The sequence below is a fragment of the Syngnathoides biaculeatus genome, chromosome 10 (genome assembly GCF_019802595.1).
Source record: "Syngnathoides biaculeatus isolate LvHL_M chromosome 10, ASM1980259v1, whole genome shotgun sequence".
Classification (NCBI taxonomy): domain Eukaryota; kingdom Metazoa; phylum Chordata; class Actinopteri; order Syngnathiformes; family Syngnathidae; genus Syngnathoides; species Syngnathoides biaculeatus.
The window spans coordinates 19,730,150-19,747,504 of NC_084649.1; the positions used below are offsets into that span (position 1 = coordinate 19,730,150).

The window sequence follows — 17,355 nt, forward strand, 5'->3', positions numbered from 1 at the left end:
TAAAAGTTGAAAATGAAGTTGCGATGGATCTGCAAGTCAAGCAGAGAGAAGGAGACGTGGAGGCCTTTATTGTTTTACTATGTTTATAGTATATTGTGCCACATCTCTCACAACTTTTGAACCACCACCAAGCATAATCACACGCATACACATACACACAGTTTTGGATGTAAACATTGCAGGCTTAAAGAATGAGACCAAAAGCAAGGTCGTCGTCATGCGTTCCTGTCAACGGCGTCCTTCCTCAAGAGTTCAGAAGACGACAAAAGCGGAAATGTTGCGGTCTGTTTGAGCAGTCCATTTGGAGCTATTCATGTCACGTAGGATCAGTACAGTCCAAAATAACGCCCAAGTCATGAAGTGGTTTTTGTTCATTTTTCCAAAACGTGGCTAAGATGTTTTATTTTGCAGAAGCCAGGAGGGAGGAAATTGTGAAGTGGAACATCTAACAGATTCCCAAATAATCCTTCCTATAAGAAAAAGGCTTTTACGTGTCAATTCCCTTGTGTGGTCACGGGCCGGACCCCTGTGATCCCCTCCGGTCCGTTATTACCTCTTTGCGCGGACAAAGTACAAGGCGTTTGTCTTAGGGTAGTACTTCACGTTCTGTTTCTTGTCCATGAGGCCTCCGAAAATAATGAGCTCCCCCCTGCCCTGCACCACAGTGTGGAGGCTGGTCTCCGGGGGCCCCGTAACCGCAGCAGGGGTGCCGTTTCCGTAAACTCTCCAAGCCACGGTGCCGGCGCTTTTGGCGCCCGACACGTCCAACACGTACATCTGCATTGGCTTGCAGTTGAGCGACTGGTACAGAGGTTTCCCTACGTTCAGACTCTGGGGGGGGTGGTGGCCGAGGCGCCGGGCAATCGGGGGGATGGCGTGTCCGTCCGCTCCGGCGGCCTGCGGGGGGCTGGAGGAGGAGGACGGGGAAGCTCCGGGTGGGCCCGCTCCCGCTCCGTGAGGAGCTCCCTGGGTTTGAAGGGAAGGCGACGATAATGAAGACGGTAAAGATGAGGAAGATGTGTTTTTGACCGCCTCCAGGCCTCGTCGTAAGGCGGCCGGGGACACGGCTCCCGGTGGGGTGCGGGGGGAACCCGTAGGAGGTGTGTGCAGGCCGTTAGTGCTGGGCACTTCGGGGTGATGTGCTGCCTCCCAGCTATAGTCTGTAGAGGCAGCCGGATGGGCGCGAAGGGGTGGCGACGCGGCCTGTGCCGGACTGGTCCGCGGGGAAGGGGAGGAGCCGTTCAGTATTGGCGGGTGCGGCGGCAGCGGGGGGCTGTCGGGGCATTGCGAAGGAGACGGCTGCTGGGAAGAGGATGGGCTGCCGTCCCTGGCACTTCCTCTGGCTGAAGGCCGGGGTCTCAGCGTGCCCCACCGGCCATTCACGCACGGGGCCTCTTCCGCAGCGCCGAGGACGACGCCGGCTGCCCCGCTCCGCACGGGAGACTGAGAGCGCAAGGACGGCGGTTCTGGGCCCAGGGGGGCGGGTATGGCACTTATTGGGGAGGGCCGAGAGTTAAGACTTGGGCTGAGCGGTGCGCGGCCGGAAGGCGCCTGCGAGAAGACCACCACACACTGGCCCACCTTGAGGGAGAGTTGAACAACAAACGTTATTTAGGATTTCAGGGAACCGCAATGGGGAAGAACATTGCAGACCCACACGTAATAGTTGAAAATCTGTGATATCATATAAAAAACACCATATCGTCTCACAACTCTTAACATTAAAAGTCTGGATGTTTTTCAAGCAGTAATGAATAAAAATCATTACAATGGATACGTTGGAGTACACCAGTTCTTTTAAAAAGGGATCACTCCATGGTTCGGTACAAAAACGACTGAACAGCCACAAAGGGTAATCATGTGCAGATTCATTTTTGCCTATTAAACTCAGCTCATCAATTTACTCATTACATCATTCATTGCTCTAAGACCTTTGAACAGAGTTTGGTAACAACAGTTGTTTACTTTTGCCACATATTAAAGTTGGGGACTCTGGGGGGGGGGGGGGGTTGACTTAAGCACAGGCAACGTGTCTTACTCTTTTAGTCATAAATTATATGATAGCGATTTAATTTATGATACCAACTTCAACTTTTCAAATGGTTTTTGAACGCTTTTTTGATTTACTGAAAAGTAGTCATTTTGAAGCTGCAAGGATTCCCCCCAAAAGGGATTTTATATAACAAAAAATATATATATAGTTTAACCCCTCCCATACACTTAAACTTATTAAAAACACCTAAGATTACCAAAACAGACCCTTTAACCATGTTGTAAAGATATTTGAACAAACAAAAAAATTGTAAGGCAAAACTGAACAGGAAATACCGTCCATGTCTGTACACTAACAGGGCAGCACTGACTGCTGGAGAAAAATTCCTTGTGTGTTTTTACACACTTGGCCAATAAAAATAAATAAATTCTGATTCATGTGGGGTGCTGTGTTAAACCAGCGAGCATGCATGCGAGTCCCCCAGTGGGCACCGTGGTCAGCAGCAGCTTCTGCATGACTATGCTCGCCGTTTTACTGCGCTCCCGGTGTTAAAAAAAAAAAATATGGAGGCTTAAAAAGAGACTCCTTTCCCACACCCCAGATATGAATTAGCAAGACTTACTCTGCAAGCCGGGTGGCACCACAGCTCCGGGGCACCGTGATCCTCGTTCTCCACCTGCAGCTGCTGCCACCTCCACGTGGGAGCATCGATGTGGAGCAGCCAAGCATCCTTGAGGAGCTTGAATACATGGGACACAAGCAACTAGATGTGTATGACCGCAAACAACCACCATGTAACCCACCAGATATCATTTCCCTTATTACCTTGCAGTAAATTTAAATAATACATAATTAATATGGATGGACGGAACAGACCTCAACGCGCAAAATTGTGACTCACTAATACTTACAGCATTTGGGCCTCCGCAGCCTCCCAAAATAAGCAACGTGTGGTCATCAATCACAATCTGTCAGGAAAGCATCAAGTCAGAAATAACTCGCATTGTCAATAATAAAAATAGTTTCAATGAGTCCAAAAATTACTTGCGTAAAGATTTTAAAAAACTTTTAATTAGGTCACTTCTTCCTACCTGTGACTGGCCACCTCGCGGGTGTGGGCAGGGACCAGATATGGCTGGTTTGGACCAGGACCACTGATCCAGATCCAGAACCCACACATCATTGCTCCTGATCAGAACAAAACAGGTACTAGTATATGAATACAATAAAAAGGAGTAAAAGTCTGTAAAATATACGCGATGCAATTTAAAGTCTAGAACTACATTAAAGTGTCACTGTCATGAAATGCATGATTTTTAGTATGTTATTAATGGAAAAAAAGCAGCCGGAAGGGACCTATAGATTTTATCACCACACATGATTTTGACGTAGATGGTTTTATGTCACTCCCGCTATGAAAATCCTCTCGAGGGATTTGTTTTCGACAAGAAGCAGGAAGGTAGCTCGTTGTTCCTTCGTGTGAGCCAAAATGCCGGCTCGTTGCATTGCTGGTTATTGTTCGAACACTCGGGAGGATGGATTCGCTCTTCACACTTTTCTAAAAGATGCGGTTCGTCGTGAAAAATGGATTGCATGGGTGCAAAGGACGAGAGCTTCGTGGATTCCAAACGACAGGTAGGTGCGTAAACAGCTACTAAAAATACTAATTGTATGGGGGGGGGGGGGGGGTGTAATCCTCTCAGAATGTAACAAAAGATCTGCGCACATAAATCAGGGGTGCTAAATGTGTTGATGTACCCGTGGGCGCCGAGCACGGCTTCGGACGAGCAACCCCCGAAGCCGTGCCTTGTCTGCGGCTTCAGCCGGGCTGGATCATACATACTGTCTGGGAGTCTGTTCTTAGCTAGAAGTTTGCAGCATATCATCTAAATATGGCTCGAAACGATAGGGTAATATTGCCCCGATCACTTCACTTGGTTGTGAGATGTTCTCTTCTTCGTAAAGCGCTTCTGTGTCAGAAAGGGCGTGTTCGTCTCCCATTGTCGGGGCCACAGCATGTTCTCAATGGCGAATGTCGCAGTGTGATGTAATGAACAGAGGATGCGGGCAATATGGCTACCACTAGGATGTCGAATGAGACTTCCGCAACTTTGCGCGTGGATGACGCGCTCTCTGCTCACATTTCTTTTTTCGTATAGACATTGAAGTGAATAATGTTTTATGTGTTTTTCATTACAATATCTACTTCAGAACGTTTACAGGCATGACACTTGACCTTTAAGGATAACACACATACATTTGCCGTGCTCCTAGTGAGCCTCCAAACACCACCATGACGTTGCCGATGACAGACGAAGAGTGGCCAGCCATTGGTGGCGGTCCGTGCGTCGTCACTATACAGTTCCACCTAGCACAGAAGCAACGCATATGAATAAAAGACTAAAATGAAAAATGTTTCAAACACACACACAATTTCTTTCCCCCTCACCAGTTCTTTGAAGGAGAGTAGGTGTGGATTTCATCGAAAAATCTCTCTGGTTGGTGTAGTGGGTAAGGACTCGGTCTAGTCCACCCTCCGAATAGCACTAACAGATCTTTGTGCATCACGAGAGTCGCTCCAGCTTTAGGAGACGGGTAGGAACCTGGAGAAGAGAGAGAATTGATTAAACTTGCATTTTAGTTTGTTGTGGTGGCCTACGTAACCGTGACACCTCAAGGAAAGTTAACCATTTAAGATACGCCCACCAAAAATAATCCATCCGTACCTTTTCTGTACCGCTTATCTGCACTAGTGTCGCGGACATGCTGGAGCCTATCCCAGCTATCTTTGTGCGAAAGGCGGGATATACCCCGAACCCAATTGTGGAGCACGTATACTGTAAACAAACATTTGCACTCATATTTATACCTACGGACAATTTAAAGGTTTCAATTGACCTACTATAATTGTTTTTGGGATGTGGGAGGAAACCAGAGTACCCAGAGAAAACCGAAGCAGGCACAAGGAGAACATCCAAACTCCACATAAGCAGCGACGGGATTTGGACCCCTGCCCTCAGAGCTGAGGCAGATGTGCGAACCAGTCATCCACTAACCCGCCCCCCTCTCCACAAAAATGAGCTAAGAAAAAAAAAAGTGAAAAACAGTTTAGGACATAGGTGTCAAACTCAAGGAGCAGGGGCCAGATCTGGCCCACCACATGATTTTATGTGGCAAATCCTGTCTATCAACTTCCATGATTTTTTGGATCAAATTTGTACCAAAATTTCAAACCGTCATATCATAAATGATATCACTGAGCTATTACAAGCAATTTTGTGTTACCAAACAACAATAGTTGGAAAACCCCATTACCCTTGATTTCTGATTCCAAAACTACTTCATAACTTTCACGTGTAAATATGATGAGGCGGTTAAATATTTTTATCGTTTCACAGTCCGAACGCCCCTCTGAGGGAAACCGCAAGTACAATGTGGCCCGCGACAAAACTGAGTTTGACACACCTGGTTTAGGGGTTCATCTAAAACGTGAGTGCTACATATCTGTTAAAAGTGGAGAAAATTTCCAAATTGGGTCCAGATTTTGCACCAAAATTAAAAGCAAACATTGAGACTATTTGCTTTTTGTGGCCGACATTAAATCTGGATCCGGCCCCCAGAACGTGAGTTTGATGCCCGTGTTCTACATGAACAAGATCAGGAAAATAAATCGACACAGTTGAATGCGGATTAAGTGGAAAAATCCGAAGGAAAGAAGACACATGCTGTTCCACCGTTTTTGATAAACATCACATGAACTTATTGCTTTATTCTCCGGCTGTTTAAAGAGGAGAAAAAAAAGATTGTCGTCACGCTTGGGAGCCGCATAAAAAAAAAAAAAGTGCCCGGCTGTCGTGACGTCAGTGGCTCACCCGAACTCACGGCGGTGGTGAATGATTGCTTCATCTGTGTAAATGAACAGAATCCCGACACACAAACGGCACCATCAGTTCTTACTCTCCGTACTCAACACGTTTGGTCGAGCTAGTGAAGATCATCAAAAACAGTATTTCTTTCATGTGCTCAATTTTATTTTTAGATTGGTGCCGGTCTGACTTCTTTAGGGAACATTTTCATCATTTTTGTTTTTGTATCTGCATCTGGGGAATTCCTACCTGAAGCGAGAGGACGGATCCACTCCTTACTGTTTAGGTCCAGTCTCCATAAATCGTTAAAGGCAGCATTGCAGCTACTCTGGGTGCAGCCCCCGAACACATACATGGATTGGTTTGAATCGTAATAGCATGCGCCTGGAAATAGTGGACATTGAAAGAGACTTTAAACAGAAATACAAAAACAAAAGAGGGAGAACAAAAAACAGGTTTAACATATTAAGGCGTAATTGAGAGGCACATAAAAACTTAAGTCTAGGGTGAGGAAACCTTTTCTCTTCTGGACCAATTAATATTTTATTGTTTTTTTTTATATGATGGAATCATTTCACAAAACCTGTTGAGGTCTCAACAGGGACTGTAGAATATTCAAGTAAAAATAATTAAAAAGAGTCAAAAATCAATTTGGAGTCCAAATATTTTAGTCCAGTGTCACCATACTCATGTATCAGATTTAAGTTTTTTATTATTTGAACCGAGTGCTATATTTATGTCACTTGTATGACTGTTAAGAACTGGTCACAAAGTCATTATCTGTTAGTCGTCTTCTTGATTTCCTTTCGGCTTGTTCCGATTAGAGGTCGCCACAGGCTGTCATTTTTTTCCATCGAAGTCTATCTCGTGCGTCTTCCTCTCTAACATGTCCTCCCTTACCACATCCATCAACCTTTTCTTTGGTCTTCCTCTCTCTCGCTCTTTTGCCTGGCAGCTCCATCCTCAATATACTCACTCTCTCGCCTCTGAACATGTCCAAACCATCGAAGTCTGCTCTCTCTAACATTGTCTCCAAAACATCCAACTTTGGCTGTCCCTTTAATGAGCTCGTTTCTAATCCTATCCGACCTGCGCAGTCCGAGCGAGAACCTCAACGTCTTCATTTCTGCCACCTCCATTTCTGCTTCCTGTTGTTTCTTCAGTGCCACCGTCTCTAATCCGTACGTCATGGCCGGCCTCACCACTGTTTTACAGACTTTGCCCTTCATCCTCCCGGGGACTCTTCTGTCACATAGAACACCAGACAGCTTCCGCCAACTGTTCCGCCCCGCTTGGACCCGTTTCTTCACTTCCTTACCACACTCACCATTGCTCTGGATGGTTGACCACAAGTCTTGGAAGTCGTCCACCCTCGCTCACTCTTCCCCCACCGCCCCGCTCATTCACGCACATTTACTTCGGCTAATCTTCATTCCCTCCATCTTTCTAATTGTTCCTCCTCCTGCTTTCACTGCATATCACAATATCATCTGCAAACATCATAGTCCAAGGGGGTTCCAGTCCAACCTCATCTGTCAGCCTATCCGTTACTACCGCAAACAGGAAGGGGCTCAGCGCGGATCCCTGATGCACTCCCACCTCCACCTTAAATTCTTCTGACACACCTACCTCTCCCGTTTTCTTCATTCATCAACTTCTCAAAGTACTCTTTCCATCTACTTAGCACACCAGTCAACATATTTCCATCGCTATCCTTGATCACCTTTACTTGCTGCACATCCTTCCCATCTCTATCCCTCTTTCTGGCCAACCTGTAGAGATCCTTTTCTCTACGTGTTAGTATTAGTACTTTAAGTTTTATTCAATGTTATTCCATAAAAATTTGGCTTCATCCACAACAGAATGACGAACAATTTATTTGTCGCTCATGGGCTGTTTTAAATATACTGACTGTGCGAAAAGCGCTGCGTGATCGGAGTTCCTGGATACGGGTACGTTCGACTTTCCCATTGAATGTTTCCCTCCTGGACAGCTCTCATGAACCCGTGATAGCACTGATAAGCGACACCTGAGTAAAAAAAAAAAAAAATTAAAAAAAATTTGCAACAGGTCTGACGTTTAACTAGCTTGCCCTGTGGGCTGTTATTAAAATAAAAATCACTTACCTTTGATGAGGCGATACCACTGCTTGCATACAAGCGCGGCCATTTTGTGCTCCTGGTAAGGTGACAGAAAGGACAGAATATATTCAAGGACTTCCTCCGGCAGCTCCATCATGGTTCTCCCTCCCGCTTTGGCACAAGTCTCCATGTCCCCTTCTTCCCGATAGGACCCCATCTTTGCCTCAAGGGCTTCTATTCTTCCGGCGGGGTCGGCGCCGTCGTCCTCAGTGTCCATGGCGACAAAGCACCCATCGTCACAGTTGGTCGTTTGGGACATGATGGTCTGTTGAGACAGGGGAGACAAGATGGTGACACGCGTTTGTGATGTTAAGACAAAAGAGTGCATGCAGTCAAAAATGTGAATATACCCACAGAGATTCATAAAGTTTATGATTATTTTGGGCCACAGTGTAGGTAGATGAACTGCAAATTGCAGCACCATTACTGAGGCTAGCAGTGGTAATCAACCAGGTTTATATTTAGGTATTTAACTAGCACATTCAACGATAGTAATGGCTTGAACTTTAGAACACCTTTGGACATGTGGAGGTCTTAGTATCTTGAGAAGAGCGGTCCCTTTAGACACTTTCCTTTTTCACTATCATGTCGTGAGGAACAACACACTAGCTAGCCATCACGTAACGGAAATCTGGAGGACTCCTAGTTTTGGGTAAATAAAGCTAACCGACTGACATCGTCGACGGTCGTTGGAGACTTTGTAAAGCAACGTTTTGAAGTGTAGTTTTTAAAAAAAATGTCTTTTAAGGCTCGTTCTTTGGACTGTTATGCTAACATCGGTAGCATCTATGCTAACGCCCAGGAATCGTTTTGATTGAAAGGGTACGAAAGCGTTTTGATTCAAGACACGAACAGAGAATTGATTAAAAAAAAAAATAAAACATTTTCAAAATCACTTGATTACGCTGTGTTCCAATTACTCGACAGTATTTAATGATAACAAGTTAAACGGGTGCTGACTTCCTTCTTGCGATACCGCTGATAATCTGCGCTAGCGTTAGCTTCAACCGAATCGGTGCGCTAACGAGCTGGTCCGGCGGACGCATCGTTCGGTCTCTTGGTGGGGCTTTCTCGTGAATGACGCTGTCACTTTCAGCCCTTTCAGCCGTCGGAGCGTCGACAGTACCTGCCGCTTAAGACGTGCTCTTCCGTGACTGTGTTTTAAAGGTCCGCTCGTCTCCGGGTATCAGCTCCGGCGTGCCCTCAACGGCCGCCGAACGGTCGCCATCTTCCGATCTAGCAACGGCGTCCTCCTCCGCAGCACACTGATCCCACAGCAACTCTCCGGGCGGCTGCAGCGGCGGACCTGCCCCACTTGGCGTGGATGGGTGGGTCCTCCGCCCGGAACCCCGAGAGGGGAGTTGGGGGGGGGGGGCGGTTCTGGGCACGCAACTGCACGGGACAGTTTTGCGTGCTGTCCTGTATTCATCAGAATAAAGTAACTCAACTTTATTCGGAGAGGACGACGACATTTAGAAAAAAAAAAATCAAAGAAAACCACACTAACGTGAAAGGAAGACGACGTGAAATCGTAATATTGCGCTGCACCGAGGCATAACTGTACAAACACAAGGAATTTTCATGGTCTGTCACACACCGTAAACATGAAGACTTAAAAATGTTCCATTTCAATTTTTGGTCACACTGTTTATGGTGAACTGGAATAATCTGGCAGCTACGGTGGCTCAGATGGAAAGCGTTGGCCTCACAGTTCTGAAGTCCAGGGTGTAATCCTGGCCCCGCCTGTGGAGTTTGGATGTTCTCCCCTGTGCCTGCGCGGCTTTTCTCCAGGCACTCCGGTTTCCTCCCACATCCCCAAAACATGCAACATTAATTGGACACTAAATTGTCCCTAGGTGGGATTGTGAGTGCGACTGTTTGTCCCTATATGCCCTGCGATCGGCTGGCGATCGGTTCAGGGTGTACCCCGCCTCGTGCCTGTTGACAGCTGCGATCGGCTCCATGCCCCGCCACCCTCGTGAGGATAAGCGGCAAAGAAAATGGATGGATGAATGTTTGTGGTGTACTGTAATAATCTGCCGGCTACGGTGGCTCAACTGGTAAAGCCTTGGCCTCACAGTTCTGAGGACCCGGGTTCAACCCTGGCCCCACTTGTGTGGAGTTTGCATGTTTTCCCCGTGCCAGGGTGGATTTTCTCCGGGCAATCCGGTTTCCTCACACATCCCCAAAACATGCGACATTAATTAGACATTCTAAATTGCCCCGAGGTGTGATCGTGATTGCGACTGTTGTCGGTTTCGATGTGACATGCGATTGGCTGACAACCAGTTCGGGGTGTACCGTGCCTCCTGTTGATGGGCTCCAGAACACCCCGCGACCCTTGTGAGGATAAGCGGCCACCCATCCATCTTCTCAGCCGCTTCCTTACAAGGGTCGGAGCCTGAAGCTAAATAATAATAACCAGCCGAGCCAGTTGCCCTGGCAACATGTTCAGGGTGTACCCCACCTCTTGCCCAAAGATGGCTGGGATTGGCTCCCCCGGAGGTCCAGCAATCTTGCAACTCTTGTGAGGATAAGCAGCTCAGAAAATGTATGTAAATATCATTATTACTACCAACTATACTCAAAAGTAATGACATCTTTAGGACTTTTACTAAAATAAACGTAATATGTTACACATTGGCCTCAATGGTAATACAATCATTTGCTTCACAGACTTCATATCAATTCAAGAAAAGACTTTGAAGCATCGCCTTGCGGTGAACTGACACTGGGTCAGGGTTCGAAAGCATTGCCTGGTCAATAGTACGGGGGCCTGGAAGTGCGTTGACAACTCTGGGAATATTAATAACCGTTCTTTTCATAGATATGAAGAGGAGGTGCGGCTAGCTGTAAAAACTCGGCTAACCGACGTGCCTATGTGGCGGCCATGTTGGGAAGGTCGATGTTCCTCCCAAACGACATTAAAATATAGATATGGATATTGAAATGAAATCCAAACTTGTTCATTTCTCAACCGATTTTCACGAAGTATACTTTTGCTGCCAGTACAGAGGTGTGTGGTGTCGACACTGAACATTTGTTTGTAAAAAAATAAAATAAAATCATCACATTAATTTGAGGACGAATTCATAAGGGAAGTTTTTGGATGGGCTCGAGGCCACCCAAAATAGGCCTGGCCTGGACGCTGGTATGGACTAATTTTAGGTATGAGAGGTGCTTGGGTGAACGCCAATGACTGGTTCCGCCCAGTGGACGTGACGCCACACATAAAGTAAGCTGAGGAGCCGCTCTCCTACTGTTAGCAGGAAGGGGTTTCTTCTGTTGAGCAGGCATAAAAAAAAGAATAGGTCGGAAGTCCGGTCAAGTCTTCATTTAAATCGTCATAGATCTCGCCGAATCTTGGGCCCGGCTTGTTGCGAATGTGCGGCTGGACCGCAGTTAGTTGGCGCGGAGAAGCCGAAGCGGGAACCGGGCGGCGATTACTGAGCTCTGTTAAAATGGAGGACGAAGAGGTTGCGGAGAGCTGGGAAGAAGCGGCGGACAGCGGGGTAAGAAACGACGACAGAACAACCGGTACAAGATTAATCTCGATTTATTGAACACTTATGATGGTCAGCGTCCGGATACATTCATTTGTTATGGTAGAATTCGGACATTTTAAACAGCCAGAGACTCTCAAAACAGGCCGCGCTGTTCGGCACGACTTGGGTCAACGGGAAATGTGATTTTCTTTGGACTATGGACAGCTCGAAAAATAAATACGTGCCATTAGAACGCTCCTTTTTCTCAAAGCCGCTCAAGTGAGGGTCACCACAGCACTCTTGATGCAAATTCCATGATAAACAATTCGATAAGCAGTTCAAGTGGCAGTCCTTCCAACACCAAACCTCGACTTTGTCCACCAATTTGGAGCCGCTCATTGCGGAAATGAGAGACTATACACACGACGTTGCATGGGGGAGTCATTTCGTGTGCTATAATTAGTCATAGCTACTTTTACCAACAACGTCATTTGAATTGTAAATTACTTGATATGTTATTGTATATATTCACACTACTTCGTAGTGTTATAGGAATTTGATTTTTTTTTTTTTGTCATGGGGTTGGTTTCCGACGCCTGGTGACGTCACTTCCGTAGATTCTTCTTTTTATGTTCGAAATTCAAACTAAAATAATTTTGTTAGGTAAATTTCACATTCACAAGTCTACATTTCTAAAATCAACTCCAGTATTCAAATTGTTTTTGTTTGGAAATCATCAAAGTTTCTGAAACTGAAAGGTTAACTAATTTATATCCATTTAACTATTTAAAGGCGAAATAATTTATTTTCGATTTTATATATATATTTTTAAAGAATTGTATTAGTTTTTTTTTGTGTGTGATATTGACATGTTTGAAAGGTTGGTTTATACAATTTTGTCAAAAAAAAAAAAATCAATTCAGAGACGGATGCGGTGAGTGTTTGTTGTGGTTACGGAATTTATTTATATTTATTATAATAATACTAGTCCCTTACCAAACAGGAATCAAATTTTAATTCTTGGTACAATCCAAATCCCTAAACAGTACATGTAGCAGGGGATGCTCTAACCAGGTTAGCCATTGATGCCTACAATAAATAAAAGGAAAAAAATGTGCATTGTACATTCATATGAAGTCATAACCTATTATGAGAGAAGTTTTTACATTTATGTCTTAGTATATGAAATATCTTCATTATTTTATAAAAATGCATCTACTTTTTGTCTTCAGGAAATCGAAAGACGACTCGAGGCAAAGCTGAAAATAAACCAGCTTTCAAAGTAAGCACAGTAACTTACTTGATGGAAGATATAAATAAAAACTGACTAATACTTTTGGTGAAACCTTATCTGTGCAGGAAGTCCAATTCAAGTTCGCCCGTGAGAACCGCAATTGTAATCCAGGATGAATCTCTTCCTGCAGCACCGCCACCGCAAATCAGAATTTTAAAGCGGCCGTCAAATAACGGCACCGCGGGAAATCCTGCGTCCTCGTCTCGGCCTTCCCAGCAGATGAAGTCTTTGGCGCAGCGTGAGGCGGAGTACGCGGAGGCTCGTCGGAGGATTCTGGGTAGCGCTTCGTCAGATGATGCAGCTCAGGACAATCCAGGCCAAGAGAGGTAAGGCTTTCTTGGGAGAGGGGAGGGGGACTAAATTTACATTTCTGCTCTCATTAGAATTAATTACGTGGATCTCTTAATTTTTCTAGGCCAGTTCGTATGACTGCGCAGCCACCCTCCGAACCAGCCCGTCCCAACAGTCACGCGATCCGCCAGCCCACCGGGCCCGACGGCACCTCAGGCTTTCGCCTCGGCAGATAAACCCGAGCCTCCCGCTTATCGACGGGGTCAAACGTGTCCCCCGAGAGCAGTGAAAAGGGGGTTGCGCGGCGTCAAGAGCAGAGCAGAGCAGAGTGGTGTGTGAACATTTTGAAAAGCTTAAAGATAAACGATGAACTGGTCCACCCTCGCTCTACCCAACGTAACGGCACCGTCTCTGCCAACCGTCACGCCGTCTCTCTTTGCGGAACGGATAGGAGGGGGTGGCAGAGATTGGCCACACCCCCCCGCCTGTTCTACATTTATAAGGGGGCTTTTGCCTAACATCCCTGCACACTGTGATTCTTCGCTACACCGCGAGGTGCCCTTCGACGCTTACTTATTTGCAGATGAGCGTCGGGGTGTCGGATGTCGGTCCCTTCCAGGCCAATTAAGTTAGTCCGGGAACAGCCTCCGGAGAGGGGAATAATCGAACGAGCTGGCCCCTTCCGTGGAAAGTCGAACCGGTCGTGGCCGTGTGTCCTCCGGTAAGATAAGTTCAGGTGGTTAAGTATCTCTCGTTTTGGGCACTGGACATAAAAGTCAACCTGGTGTTACTTTTCGGTCATCGCAGATGGAGCCCAAAGCATCAGTCCGCAGTCCTCTGTGGGGTGCTGGTAACTGCCCAGTAGTCACCCGGATAAAATAGTTTCATTAAAGCAATAAGAATTCCTTTTTATTTTTTTTTTTTGTTTCAACATAATTATATCAAAGTGTATGAGCTTTGAAAGAGATCAACTCTATGAATTGAAAGTAATTGCAAAACTGCTTAATATGCAGCGCGTTGGTCGGTGTCGCTCAAACACTGCAGCGTATTTGCAGACCCTGCCATGGAGATGATTGCTGATCAATGGTTAAATGATTTGCCTAAGTCACCCAAGAAAGGACGTTTCCCCTACCATGTGATTATATTGGTAAAGTTTTGTATGAATTTTTGGATTTCATTCGAATTTAACATTTGCTCTTAAAGGGGAAATCCACTGGTTTGCATTAAAAATGTATCCGATAGGTCTGGGAATGATGCGGCGGAGGCCTTTAGCCTAGCTTCAGCGTCCGGGGCGTCATTGCGCCTGAAGAACCATTCGAATATTCAACATTCACAGCCACAGGTTCAAATCTGTATGGAAGTATTCCTCCATCTTCCCGATTAACCGATACCGCTATTTCTTCATCAGATGAGGACAAATCTGAGAAATCAGCGCTGGGCATAAATGGTGTCCCATGTAATCGAGTCTTTGTTGCGGCACCTTACACGTCACATCCAGACACGTAGGTTATGTGACTCGCGAAAATGGCAGCACCTCTTAAAATTAGTAATTGTTGATTAAAAAAATCTTCTCAAAACACTTAAATGAGAGAGTATTTAACATAACATTGTCAAAATAAAAGTACAAATTACATGACTTATTGGATACATTAATGGCTTTCCCCTTTAAGTTCTTCCTTACCGCATTTTACAACAATGTCAGATGTCCACAACCCCCAAAGAAAAGTTTTCAAATTCATGAAAATGTTCTAATCAGCTAGTTATTTAGTGTATTCTTTAAACAGTCGACCCGTATATGCCTTAATTCCTAAATGCCCAACATTAATGGCCCGTGGCTTTTGCTTGTTCATCTGGTGCTCGTTGCACTTATTAATGTAGCGTACATTTTAAGCACGTACAAGAAAAACACAAAATTTCTTAAGGCATACATATTGTGCTCTGTTACAAATATTTGTTTAAAGTAGTATTTTTGTATCTCTAAGCATACAAGAAAAAAATCTGTTCCCATTCACAGTAATGTTTATTTTACATAGATGAGACGGATTTATGAAATTCTGATCACAGTAAAATGAAGAAAACATCGTGCTGGAATGTTTAAACCACAGGTGTCAAGCTCAAGGTCCGGGGGCCACATCTGGCCCGATGCATGATTTTATGTGGCTCGCAAAGGAAGATTATGAGAATCAACTTACATGATTTAAAAAAAAAAAAAAAGTGTACTTAAGTTTAAAATCGTCGTATCATAAATGATAACATTTCGATATTGCAAGCAATATTCTCTGCCCACACAACGGCAATAGTTAAAAAACCCAATACCCTTTTTTTTTTTTTTAATAAAACTAGCTAATTTCATCTGTAAATATGATGTGGAAGATTTTCATGGTTTCACATTCATAACGGCCCCTGAGGGAAACCGAAACTACAGTGTGGCCCGCGACAAAAATGAGTTCGACACCCCTGGTTTAAACTATTCGAGGTTAAGTCAGAAGGTAAATTTGTTTGTTTTTGCAGTTTCCCTTAATGGCCTTTAGAAATATTACACCTTGCAGTCTTGAGTATTTGCTTGTAACTCATTTAGGAATGGAGATTGTTTAAAAAAAAAAAAAAAGTGACAAGTACGAGAAAGCCATTTGTTATTTCTGTTTGGATTTGTAGTTATACAGTTTGTACTGCCTGTGAATGAACAGCCTCCTGTGTATGCACGGTTCTTAAGGTTCTGGAGTGACATGCAGCAGTCACGCAGAAACCCGGGAAAGACGATAGCGTGTGCTACTAAACTTCTATTGGCTCTCGCAACACTCAGGGTAGCATATTCATTTCCAAAACTGTATAATTGCGATGTCATCGGGATCGGACTAATGCCAGAACGCCGTCTTTGAATAAGCCGCGTTCTCTTGATTTCTAAATGATGCGTTTTTTCAGTTATTACTACAAAGAATTGAATGAAAATTTGGAGTTAAAAGTACGGATCATTTGTAACTCTCGAGCATTGTGAGACCAGGCTCATGAAATTTGGAATTTTATTTTAATAGAGTCAGTAGCGTTTGTTTTACTGGTCATTTAGAATACTGAGAATATTGCTGAAAGAAAAAATCCCTTTAATAAACCAACCATGAAATAAAATCTTTTTTTATTCATTATTATTTGATTTGGATCATTTGTGTGAAGTGCATATTTTATTATCCATGGGGTCAACAACCTTTTTGAGGCTGAGCGGTACTTTGTGAGCACGGATAGCATGAAGGGTTAAATGACCTGTTTTGCAGCAAATTTCCGAAACAACAAAAGTGCACGGATCACTTTTTAGTAGTAATAAAAATAATAGCAGTGCAATAGTAGTTACACTATGTGAAGAGACGGCTCACGTATCTGGTAAATATTTTTAAAAATGATAGAAATGTGTTAATGAGGTCAAATCTGTGAAAGGTTGAACAACTGCTTCCCTTGTTGTGCAAATGATCATTTGTAACATTTTTAGGATAAACACATCATTGTGTCACTAATTCTTAAGTCCATTCTGAACATGTTTTATCATTTTGTACAATATTAATTCCCCCCCCCCCCAACAAAAAAAAATCTGTCCTTATTTTTTGTTGGCGGGAGGCCCGGAATTCCATTCCATGATAATTTAACACTGCAACGCTGAGTGAGTCTTTTAAATGTGAAAATCAGGTGTGTTCTGTGTTGCAAAAGGCTGAGTCACTGAAATACACAAAATCCACCAAAAAAAAAAAATCCCGCTCCACAAAAAACGCAGCAGAATCCGCCCCTTGCTGAGCCATCAAATTTGTATGTGAAGTACAGGAAAGATAAGGTTGCATTCCATCACGTGACCTACGCATGGCCCGGGCACATGCTTGTGATGACGTAGTCATCGTTCCTCTCTGCTCCAAGTACAGTTTACGCCTTCGCCATCCGTTTTGCAGTGTATTTAAAAGTATCATCTGGTCATTTAGGTCCATTCGTTGAAGCAGACACTCTTCGACGGTCGCCACTATTGTTGCTTTGTTCCTTGTTACGAAAAAGTAAGTTAAAAACGCCAACCGGAAACGAACAATATAGTGCTGAGGAAACCACATTGTGGCGTCCTAGCCAATACTTGCTGTAGCGACACTTCTGACTTGGAGAAGAACTGCATTAGATTTTCTACACTTGCGCAACGGGCAGGAGGCGGGGTACACCCTGAACTGGTCGCCAGCCAATTGCAGGCCACATAGACACAAACAGCCGCACTCACAATCACACCTAGGGGCAATTTAGAGTGTCCAATTAATGTCACATGTTT

The 17,355-nt window shown here is 44.6% G+C and overlaps 2 protein-coding genes across 3 annotated transcripts; one reads left to right on the forward strand and one right to left on the reverse strand.

Annotated features, from left to right (window-relative positions):
* Nucleotides 1–47: 47 nt before the first annotated feature.
* fbxo42 (F-box protein 42) lies at nt 48–9,432 on the reverse strand. 2 transcript variants are annotated; one of them, XM_061833408.1, is made up of 10 exons: nt 9,127–9,432; nt 7,986–8,265; nt 7,772–7,888; nt 6,109–6,243; nt 4,443–4,596; nt 4,251–4,361; nt 3,085–3,181; nt 2,905–2,961; nt 2,616–2,732; nt 48–1,581 (listed from the first exon to the last, which is right to left on the reverse strand). In XM_061833408.1, the coding sequence occupies exons 2-10, from the start codon at nt 8,257–8,259 to the stop codon at nt 550–552; spliced, it is 2,094 nt and encodes a 697-aa protein (XP_061689392.1). In that variant the 5' UTR covers nt 8,260–8,265; nt 9,127–9,432; the 3' UTR covers nt 48–549. The 2 variants fall into 2 exon arrangements, with proteins under 2 accessions (XP_061689392.1, XP_061689393.1); XM_061833409.1 differs by lacking the exon at nt 9,127–9,432 and adding an exon at nt 8,516–9,081.
* A 1,776-nt stretch (nt 9,433–11,208) lies between these two features.
* szrd1 (SUZ RNA binding domain containing 1) lies at nt 11,209–16,207 on the forward strand. Its single transcript, XM_061833455.1, has 4 exons — nt 11,209–11,512; nt 12,718–12,767; nt 12,845–13,105; nt 13,195–16,207. Exons 1-4 carry the CDS (start codon nt 11,384–11,386, stop codon nt 13,304–13,306), a joined length of 552 nt encoding a protein of 183 aa, XP_061689439.1. The 5' UTR covers nt 11,209–11,383; the 3' UTR covers nt 13,307–16,207.
* Nucleotides 16,208–17,355: the final 1,148 nt, after the last annotated feature.

Bases quoted from the DNA above. Each gene is read 5' to 3' on its own strand.
- fbxo42 (XM_061833408.1), bottom strand. From the start codon at position 8,259: ATGTCCCAAACGACCAACTGTGACGATGGGTGCTTTGTCGCCATGGAC. The intron at 7,889-7,985 runs GTAAGTGATTTT...TTTTTTACTCAG, and splicing joins GTGGTATCGCCTCATCAAAG to GTGTCGCTTATCAGTGCTAT. The intron at 6,244-7,771 runs GTCAGTATATTT...CACTATTTCCAG, and splicing joins CACGCAGCGCTTTTCGCACA to GCGCATGCTATTACGATTCA.
- szrd1 (XM_061833455.1), top strand. From the start codon at position 11,384: ATGTGCGGCTGGACCGCAGTTAGTTGGCGCGGAGAAGCCGAAGCGGGA. The intron at 11,513-12,717 runs GTAAGAAACGAC...TTTTGTCTTCAG, and splicing joins AAGAAGCGGCGGACAGCGGG to GAAATCGAAAGACGACTCGA. The intron at 13,106-13,194 runs GTAAGGCTTTCT...TAATTTTTCTAG, and splicing joins GACAATCCAGGCCAAGAGAG to GCCAGTTCGTATGACTGCGC.